The 10,606-nt window shown below is 40.1% G+C and overlaps 2 protein-coding genes across 2 annotated transcripts; one reads left to right on the forward strand and one right to left on the reverse strand.

The window, feature by feature from the left end:
* The first annotated feature begins 1,736 nt into the window (after positions 1 to 1,736).
* Positions 1,737 to 5,075, forward strand: otub2 (OTU deubiquitinase, ubiquitin aldehyde binding 2). Its single transcript, XM_004066584.4, has 5 exons — positions 1,737 to 2,017; positions 2,804 to 2,922; positions 3,003 to 3,087; positions 4,288 to 4,479; positions 4,557 to 5,075. Exons 1-5 carry the CDS (start codon positions 1,937 to 1,939, stop codon positions 4,788 to 4,790), a joined length of 711 nt encoding a protein of 236 aa, XP_004066632.1. The 5' UTR covers positions 1,737 to 1,936; the 3' UTR covers positions 4,791 to 5,075.
* Positions 5,076 to 5,561: 486 nt separating this feature from the next.
* Positions 5,562 to 10,472, reverse strand: ddx24 (DEAD-box helicase 24). The gene is made up of 9 exons (XM_011484847.2): positions 10,356 to 10,472; positions 9,362 to 10,230; positions 8,857 to 9,270; positions 8,489 to 8,642; positions 7,541 to 8,050; positions 6,725 to 6,800; positions 6,376 to 6,564; positions 6,163 to 6,292; positions 5,562 to 6,067 (listed from the first exon to the last, which is right to left on the reverse strand). Exons 2-9 carry the CDS (start codon positions 10,149 to 10,151, stop codon positions 5,796 to 5,798), a joined length of 2,535 nt encoding a protein of 844 aa, XP_011483149.1. The 5' UTR covers positions 10,152 to 10,230; positions 10,356 to 10,472; the 3' UTR covers positions 5,562 to 5,795.
* Positions 10,473 to 10,606: the final 134 nt, after the last annotated feature.

Here is a 10,606-nt window from a genome sequence, read left to right on the forward strand (position 1 = left end):
CTGGTGTCGTTTTCTAGGACATATTTTCTGCAGAGTAGCAGTAGTTCATTAGAAATTTGCCCCTGAATTGTGTGGGAGTGTTGGTAACCCCGCTCCCTCTTCCCAATACCCGTTATACAGAGCTATCTGTTCACACGTTCTCCCACTAGCTTACAGCCCATCACACCCCAACTAACATTACCGGTGTAACAAAAATGGGGAGCGATATTGTAGCTTTCCAGCTGTAGGGTTTTGAACCAGAAAACAGCTCGGACCAGGAAAATGAAGACATACGTGGATCTAGTAGTCTACAAGTGGATGAATAACAATGAAGCGATGCATCGAGTTTGTAGCTTGCTGTAGTAGCTTCTACGTCATATCTACAACTTTTTTCCTCTCGGGAATGTAATCTTGAGCTTAATTTTTTACATATGTCCGCCATGATCAGAGAAAAACCACGAGAACATGTTAAAAACATGATTTTCACTAGAGTGGGTCTTTTAAAGAAGTCGGACAGTTGTGAAGTCTAACATCTAAGGTTGTCAATTAGACTTACACAAGGAAAGGGAAAAGCATCAAACAACACAAGTAATTATAACTGTTTCAATTTATCTAAAATAATTCCACCAAAGCCAATTTGACTTAAACTTTTTTAACAACAATTAAAGTAAATGTTTTATTTTAAAACATTACATAAAAATTTCAGAATTCTTGTGTCGTATCAAACAAATAATAAAAGACTAAATTATTGTCAACGTTTTTTTTTAAAACATATTTACTGTTTAGTGTTTAGGTGGTTTCTCCTCCAAGCTCGGGTCCTCTACCAGAGGCCTGGGAGCTTGTTCCTAGCACTGCGCTTTTCTGGACTGAGAGGTCTGAGGTCTTTGTAGGGATCTGTTGTAGCCACTCCTCCAGCTTGGGGGTTACTGCCCCGAGTGCTCCAATTACCACAGGCACCATGTCACCTTCACTTTCCAGGCTTTCTCCAGTTCTTCTCTGAGTCCCTGGTATTTCTCCAGTTTCTCATGTTCCTTCTTCCTGATGTTCCCATCGCTTGGCACTGCCACATCCACCACAACAGCTTTCCTCTGTTCTTTATCCACCACTACAATGTCTGGTTGGTTCACCATTACCATCCTATCAGTCTGGATCTGGAAGTCCCACAGAATCTTTGTCCTCTCATTCTCTACCACCTTCGGAGGTGTTTCCCATTTTGACCTTGGGGTTTCAAGTCCATATTCTGCACACATGTTTCTGTATATTATTCCAGCCACTTGATTGTGGTGCTCCATGTATGCTTTCCCTGCCAGAATCTTACACCCTGCAGTTATGTGCTGGATTGTTTCAGATGCCTCTTTGCACAGCCTACACCTTGGGTCTTGTCTGGTGTGGTAGATCTGAGCCTCTATGGCTCTGGTGCTCAGGGCTTGTTCCTGACCTGCCAGGATGAGCGCTTCACTGCTGTCCTGTAGGCCAGCCCTTTCTAGCCATTGATAGGACTTCTTGATATCAGCCACTTCAGTTATGGTCCGGTGGTACATCCCATGCAGGGGTTTGTCCTCCCATGAGGATCTGTCCTCCATTGCCTGAGACATTCACTGAGCACACTGTCAGTTGGGGGCTTGAGCTTGATGTATTCATGCATCTTGGATTTATTGACATAAACATTAGTAAACACATAGTCTATAGAAAAGAGGGTGCCCATGTCAGGATTTAAAATTGTGCACTGGCCTTTTAAAAAACCCCTCCACGTGCGTTTTCTCCAAATATCCGGTTTGTTGAAACAGGAACTAAAAAAAAAGCCAAAACAAAACCCATGCTCTGAAACAGCGATGACGCAGCTTTTCCTCTGCTGTAATTACGTGGTTATTTTTCCACACTTTGATGTTAAGGAAATTCGAATATTTGTCAAGTGACTGGTCAGCCCCCGACGGAAGGTTGCGCTATATCTGAACAGATGGCTGCCGTCTGTCTGGTTTCATGCAAAGAAGACATATCTACGCTCGTATCCGCTGAAAATGCGCACCCCAAACAGAAAGTAGGTGATTTCCCTCTGGCTTATATTGTGTAACAATTCCAGGAGTTTCCAAAAAATTTGTACTCAAGTTGGAGTGATGTTACTTCCCCATGCTAATACCTAAGTACAGTAGCGATAATTAAAACTGAAATAAACATGTGTGTCAGTAAATCATTAAAAAGTGTCGTAAACACATTTGATGTATGCTCTACTGTAAAACCTTTGTTTTAAAGCAAAAAAGTTCAAGTTTGAGTTATTACAGATATTTTTTTTAAACAACAAAACAATTAATCTTTCCTTGTTAACTACCAGGGGATAGATGATGGTATGGGTCTATTTTTCTCTCTCTAGGGACCCTAGTAGGGGTAGTGGTATTTTTAACCTTCTTTCCCCCATTATTGAAAATTTAACCCCATGTCTCTGTTATTTTAGAGATTTTCTGTCATTATTACTTGGCCATGCAATTGCACTGCTTTGCAGAATATATAAAGACCACGTTTGACTTTATTTAGTTGCGGGGATGCTTAGGTTTTATAGTCTGCATTGGCAACAACGTATTGGCAGAAATGTAAAGAATATATATTTTATGAAATTATTTATAGGCGTCATTTTTTAAATTAATATTATTGTGCATCCCTATGGAAAAAAAAACAATAAAAGGAAGTGTTTTTTCCATTGTAAATCATTTGTTAAAAATAAGGATGGTGCAGTAAAGCTACTTTTTATTTATTTATTTATTTATTTTCTTTTTAATCAAAAGGTCACTTTTAAATATGTCTGTTATATTAAAACTTCCCTTCTGATCAGGATTTAGATGGGGAGTTTTTCGGCGTTCGTAAAATACTCGGCGATGGGAACTGCTTCTACAGAGCCTTCTGCTTTGCCTACCTGGAGTCAATCTTTCACATTCCCAGAGCTCTGGAGAGGTACCAAAACAACTGCATATTAGTCAAGCTGTAGAACCAGAACACAGCTGAAGGAGTCTGATCTTTGGATGCACTGACAGGTTCAAACAGAAGATAATCCAGAGCGGACAAGTTTTGGCTGTTGCAGGATTTGAAGAAAGTTCTTTCATCCACCATCTTGATACTGTACGTAAACACGCACATCTCCTATATTATTTACATGTTTATGGTCTCAAGAGTACAGAGAAAAATTAGGCATTAAGATGTCATTTAAAATGGCCACAATTTCCGTACACAGCATTCTGGAAAAAATAAAATATATATTCAGCAAGTTGAAAATGTGTGTACTTCAGTAATAATATGAATTCATATCTTCAAATTCAATTCAAAAACCTAAAGACTCAATCCAATGAAAATGGTGTTTTTAACATGTTTTTGTGGCATTTTTCTGATAATGGAAGAATATTCAAAGAAAATTTCGCTAAAATTTCATTTATAAAAATATTTCTTTATTCAAATCATTTAAAATCAGGAGTATATTTAAAAAAGTGCAGTTTGAAATTGGTTAGGTTAAAAATATGCTGGGTGAGCCACAAGCTCCCTGCTCCGCTCCATTCACTTGATGATTACTAGATCCAAGACCGTCTTTGTTTTCCTCGTCTGAGCTGGCATCTGCCTCAATACTGAACGGCGGGATAGCTCCTATATTGTTCGCCATTTTTGTGACACCGTTATTGTTAGGTTGGGGGTGTGAGGGGCTCAAAGCTAGAGGGAGAGCATGTAAACTGATAGTTCAGTTTTGGGTGGTGGGAAAGGGGTCAGGGTTGCTCCGTGCAAACAGTCGTGGCCAGTTGAAGTAAATTTCTTATGAACTACTGCTGCTCTGCAGAACATATGTCCTGGAAATCATCAGTTTAAATAAAAATTGTTAGCTAAAAACAACATAATCATACTTAAAAGACCACTGGTAACGCTTTTTAAAAACTGCTGTAAAGATGATTGGGGTGGGACTAAAACTACTGCCTGTTGTGTTCATGATATTTAATCCTAATGGGTTGGGATCAAACTGTAGTTTGACTTTATGCCTGGCCTGTCTTGTTTGGATTTTTCTGTCAACATGTCATTAGCATTTCCATTATTCATTAGAGCCGTTAAAGGGGAGGCCAACACTATGAGGAATGACACCCAAACCAGTTTAGATAGCTGCTTTCGACTGAAAACTATTTTTACAATATCATTAAATAACGTTCCAGTTTTACTTCCCACGTATTCCGACCTTTGCGTGTTCTGAAGTGTCCAACTGAGGAATAATAGCTTCCAGTTACTTGAACAACCAGTTCAGGGCAACGAAAAGGTTTAATGAATCTTTGTTCTTTCCTGCTGAAGGTTGTAAATGTTGTGGAGGAATGCCAGGCCGATGAGCAAGAAAGCACGCTACTCAAGCTTTTCAACGACAGCGCAGTCTCGGACGGTGTCGTTCAGTATCTGCGGCTTCTTACATCAGCGCATTTGCAAAACTTTGCAGACTTCTTCTGCAACTTTGTCGAAGCTCCTGACCTACAAGTCTACTGTCGTCAGGTTGGTAACAACCCAGCTAACCATTTTCAAGCAGACATTAAAGGAATAATTAGGGTGTATGCTCTCTGTTCACACAGGAAGTGGAGGTTATGGCAATGGAGTGTGACCATGTGGACATCTTAGCCTTGTCTCAAGCTTTGGATGTTGGTCTTCACATAGTCTCTTTGGAAGGTGAACAGCAGCAGCTGGTGCACTACATCATTCCAGAGGGAGCACAACCATCTCTGCATCTTCTCTACCAGTCGTCACACTATAACATTCTTTACCAACGGCCTGAACTTAAAAACACCAGTCCACTATCCCCAAACTAATCATCTCAGGAATTTGAACAATGGAAAACATGTTCCATACATTTTAAACATTTTTTAGACTAAGAATAGAAATCAGTTGTATTCAGACTATTTTTATTTTGTCTTCTGAAAGTCAACAATTGCAAATTACAAGAAATGATAAAATAAGTATGAATTTCTAACATTTCAAGAAACTTTCTAAGCAAAGCCAGAGTGAAAGTTTAACTGGAGCTTATTTCCAGCACTTTTTTTTAAAACGAACCTGCTGTCAGTATCACACAAAATAAGCAATTTTGATGAAACTTGGGTTGTGTCTGATTCCTTTACTACTTAGTGTGCTATATAGTCCATTCACCAGTTAGTATAGCTGTTCTAATCTACAATTCCAAAATTCAATGCCTTGGAAATTTCCCCAAAGTCTCTACAACCAACCAGTGTGCATTGATGCTCACTAGATTGGCAAAAAAAATTTTTCATTTCAAAAAAACGTTTAATTTATGTTTTTTTAACCATCCAAGTTTTCATCATCAGATTCTGGAAAAAGGTTGAGGATTTTGTCCAAATGCTTTAAAATTCAGGGCACTAGATAGTACTGCACTATATATTTTAGTAATTATTAAATAGGAAGGAAATTTGGACATGGTCATAATTCATACAAGAAAAATGTTAAACCATGTTAAAAGTGGTGTTATTTTATAAAAAAAATCCGAATTTTCTTTTTCTTTATATAAGGGCCCTGCCTCTGCTGGACTCTCGCGGTAATGCACCATAAAGTGAAAATGATAACTTTGATTTGGAGATTACATTTTTTTTATTGTGTTCAAGGTAAACAGCTAACTTCATGTAAAAAAAATGTTACAGATGAAAGCCGTCCTGTAAAGGAAATATAAACACTAAAAAAAAAGACAAAAAAACGATTAAAATGTATAACTTGCCATCCCAAATGCAACTGGACTTATATTAATTACAGTTTTAGTAGGACTTTTTTTTTTTCGAAGCGTAAAGACACAAACTTGTTATTCCGAGTCATTGCTTTCCTTTTCCTCGTCTCTGTTTGCACGGCTGTGAAAAACCTCTCTTTGCTTTCTGGTTTTTCTTCTCATTTGAAACCCTCGTTAAGGCACTTTCCATGGTCGCGTGGGGCATGTGGGCGAGGGGGAGCTTGCCCATTTGAGTTGGGTACTTGGTCTTCATCGCATGCTTGAATATGGGCTGGGAGATCAGATGCTTTAAATGCCTTTTCATCCCTTTTACCTTCTTTTGCTGTTCCCTCTCTTCATCTTCATCTTTTGCTCCACCTGTGGACAGTTTTCTCGTCAGCATTTAAACCTTTAATTAAATGTTAACTGAGAGTTCATGTGAGCTGCACGTGTAACAGGTATGTGCGTCTTACCAAGCAGGAGATCATCATCCAGGTCCACCTCCAGAGCCTCTGCTGCCTGTTTGAACCAGGAATCATGATGCTTTTCTCTACTATTATAGAACTCGATCTTTTCTATTTTTCTGGCCAGGTTTACTCTCTCCTGTGGAGTCACACATTCAAAAAAAAGAGCATGACTCAGAGCCACACATTGCTGCATCAAAGTGTTTTGACTGAGGATCTTACCTTAATGGCCTCTAAGCATTTGGTCTCAATGGGGAACATTGGACTTTCCTCGTCTTTTTCAAGGGTTTTGTAAATTTTTTTCAAGTTTATCATGTCGTCCGGGCCAACTAACAGCAAACTCAGACCCTCTTTGGTTGCTCTTGCTGTTCTGCCGCTCCGATGGACGTAAGTCTCTGATGTTCTTGGAACCTGTCGGGAGAAGATTTGACTTTTCTGTAACTGCTTCATTATTTGAAGATATAACTAGATGATTCTCGAATTTAAACTGCTATTTGATGGCTTTGATTTTTAACAGGTTTAAAAAAAACATTCCTTACATGATCCATTAGGAAGAGGTTTTCAAAAGTACCTGGTAGTGAATAACGTGTTGCACATCTGGGATGTCCAGGCCTCTTGCTGCCACATCAGTAGTTAGCAGGACCCCACTGTGACCAATTGGAAAGGTAAACACTTCAGTGTCAGTTTAATAAATCAAAATGAATGTTCTTATTATTTAATGGTTTTATTTGTAAGTAAAATACATATTTTTGATTTAACAGAACGGTTAAAAAACATTTATACATAATTATGTGTAAACATATTGGACTTGAGACATCATGCCTGATCTAGGCTGAACCAAACTCAAAGAAATAATCCCATAAACTCAAAAGGTGTCACCATTTTTAACAGATCTTTTCTTAAATAAAATCTCTACTTCAGGTTTAACAGATTAAACAGACAAAAAATAAGGGTAAATTTGTCAAATAGGTATCATTTCAATGTCTTTGTCTGCATTTCCGATAAAACTTTTTCTATGCCGTTTACGATGTATGCATTTGGTAGCACCTAAATAAACTATGAACTATTTGACACCTAACATTTTGCCAACAATTTTTTAATTTTTCTGTCATCCACAGAGTCACTGTAGTTTTTAATCAAACCTGGAGGTAAACTTACACTCTGCAACGTTCCTTTTATCTTTACGTTTTAATTTCTTAAATTTAAGTCTGAAAATACAGAAAAAGACCCACACTGGTTGGTCCATAAAAAACACGATTATATGATCCATTTCTCAATGATATTGTTTAGTATACTGTATACATATGAGATCAAACTGTTAAACTAATGACAGAGGGAAATAACAGAGGGCTTTTGATTGGGGGTAAATAAATTCTACTATCCTCACCTTTCTCTTTCTGCAAACCTCTCCAGGTTTTTCAGGCGCTGTTTCTGGTGCATGTTGGCATGTAGAGGCAGTGGATTGCATTCTAGGATAACCAGCAAAGAATTCAATCTTTTGATGCAATCAATACTGTTGGCAAAAACCATGGTGCGGCCAGGATACTGGAGCAGGAAGTAATATAGGTAGAAGTCCTTCTCATCCTTCTGACAGTGGATCTGTGTCTCGGTCAGGGTCTCCACAGTTGCCTCTTTCCGGGTGAGGTCGATGACTTTAGGCTTGGACTTAATTCCTACTTTTTCGATGAGAATGTCCAGTTTGCTCCTCTTCTCCAAGTTCTTCTTCTTCTGAAGGAGGCGGCTGGGCAGGCTGTGCGTCAGCGTCAGAGTGGCAGAGAACACAAAAGTCTGCCGTTTGGGGTTGAAGTGTGTGGTGTTGAGCATCTCCAGCAGGCTCTCCAGCTCGGCAAAGTGTCCTCTTTCCACCATGCGATCAGCTTCATCGATCACCAAACACCTGGATCGGGAAGAAAAACGCAAAAGTGTCAAACAAAACGGGTCGGTCCCCAAAGCAGCAGAATCCGTAATGGAATCCGTAATAGGTAGATTCTGCTGCGATTTCAGGAATAAGAGGTCGTTGGTTCCATTGAGCCTCCAATACCAGCATTTTTTGGGGTCAGAAACCTATAACTGAACAACATAGTAGAGCTGAATGTAGACATTTTAACGTGCTGGACCATCATTTGTAAGCTAGAAAATGCAGCTTATAAGGAAGTGTGAAACTCATTATGTGGAAAATGTAGACAAAGGTGTTTTAGTTTGTAACCAATGCAGCTCTTACTGACCTAAATGTACGGTAATGACTTGATGACCAATCATTTATTTAAATGACAACAATTTAGATTTTGACAGACTGAAAGGAGATCAATATCAGTGCGTTTGAATGGTGACAAACCGGAGGTGTCTGAGGTTAAGCAGATGAGGATGCTTCTCCTTAATCAAGTCCCACAAACGTCCAGGGGTGGCAATAATGATCTCTGGGCAGCGTTTCAGCATCCTCTTCTGTTTCTGCTGGGCCATTCCCCCCACCAAAATGGCTGTCTTGATGTCTGGAACATGGAAAAAGCAGCTCATGGAGACGTATTCCAGCAGATGCAACGATCAGCAGAGATCTCCTTCCCATTTGTTCAGAAATTCTTTGCAAATGGGCTGTGTTTGACTGTTACAACTCACACAACATTGATGTAAACACTTTTTTTTGCTTCATTAGATATGTTATTCTGAGCTGAATGCGGTCACATGCTTCCTTGAATGGAGACTCACCAGTGAATTTTGTGACGGCATCAATGTGGTGTTTGACCTGAACAGCCAGCTCTCTGGTGGGAGTCAGGACCATTCCCAGGAGGGGCCGAGACCGGCCACCAGCAAGTTGTTCTTCCACACAGCGCTCGGCATTTTTGACCGTGCAGACACTTCCTGTTTTCTCATCTTGATCCTCGCTGCCATCTTCAGCTGAGCTGTCCTCCTCATCTGAAGCCTCCACACTCCCCTCCTGGTTCCCCACAGCTGTGGACTCATCTTCTGATTTTGCAGACTCCTCCACTGATGGTAAATATAAACTCACCACCTTTGGGGGAGTTTTGTCGATGTTGTCATGAAGACTTTGTTCTGTGCCGCGCTTCCATTCTAAGATGGCGTGGATCATAGGAATACCAAAAGCTAACGTCTTTCCACTTCCTGCAACGACACCCAAACTTCACGTGAGAACATGTGGAAACAAAGGGGCAAAAATCAAGACTTAAAAAAAAAAAAAAGTATTTTAGCTCACCAGTCTCAGCTGCACCCAGGACATCCATATGATCTCTGATGGCTGGGGGTAAAGCTAAAGCTTGAATGGGAGTCGGTGACTCAAATCCCAGGCTGCTGAGAGCCTTCAGCACAGAAGAGGGAACGAACAAGTCCTTCCACGCACTCACATCAGATTGTTTGTCATCATCAGAGCCACAGAGTGCAGCAGAGGTCCAGTTCTTTGTCTGCTTTTTGATGGGTTTTGTCTTATTTTGACCTTTATTCAAACCTTTTGTTTCAGATGGAGAATCCAGCTTTGGCTGCTCCTCCGTGACGGGATCTTTCTCTGAATGATTCTTCAGTTTCTTTTTCCTTATTTTTTCTCTTTTTGGGGGGTGTTCTTGTTCACAGAGGTCCTCACTGATCTCATCCTTCCCCGCCTCTTTATCAACAGCCTTGTCTTCTCCTATTGCATCCCCACTTTCCGATCCCACAGATTCCTTTGGAGCCACCTTTTTCCCCTTCTTTTTCTTCTTTGCTTTCTTCTTAGCTGGCTCAGCAGGAGTCTCTCCAGCTTCGTCTTCCTCCGCGACTTTTCTTTTCTTAGCCACCTTCTTCTCTCGTTGAAGTTGCTTCGCTGCAGCTTTCTCGCTGTCTATCAATCGATAATCCCTCAGCTCTTCAAAACACACCAGACCCTCCAAACCCTGCTCCGAGAACACACTGGGATCTATTTCGACCGCTTTCCATGTTCCTTTAGCGCGGATGCTCCGGGTCTTTAACCTAAACGAGCTGTTTTTGTTTTGAGCTTCCACTTTCTTTGTCTTCATTTTTCTCACTTTTTCTACAGTTTTAATACATGTGAATTATCTTTGATGCTAAAGGTGAAGACGAGTGAACCTGTGAGATCTGACACGAGACGTTTCCGTTAGCCTTTACGTTTGACGATGAGCGCAACTGATTGTTTACAACTTACTGCTAATGCATTGAACAGGCTTTTTATATTATTAACAAGGAATACAATGGTACGTTACCCGGATTCGATGGAGCTTTATGAAGTATCAAAATACACGCACAACCGTTAACAACCATGCAGTTCACGAGGGCGCAGCCATGACAGTGCTGATCACATGTTTTGTAAAAACTTTATTTAAACACAGGATGCGTACAAGCCCGAAAAGAAGGGTGAGAACGATGATTGTATGTGGAAGAGAGCATCTCATTTATGTCCAAATGTATTCTCTGCTATATAAACAAGAAAACATTTAACAAAGCAAAACCTGCT

The sequence above is a fragment of the Oryzias latipes genome, chromosome 22 (assembly GCF_002234675.1).
Source record: "Oryzias latipes chromosome 22, ASM223467v1".
NCBI classification, from domain to species: Eukaryota; Metazoa; Chordata; class Actinopteri; order Beloniformes; family Adrianichthyidae; genus Oryzias; species Oryzias latipes.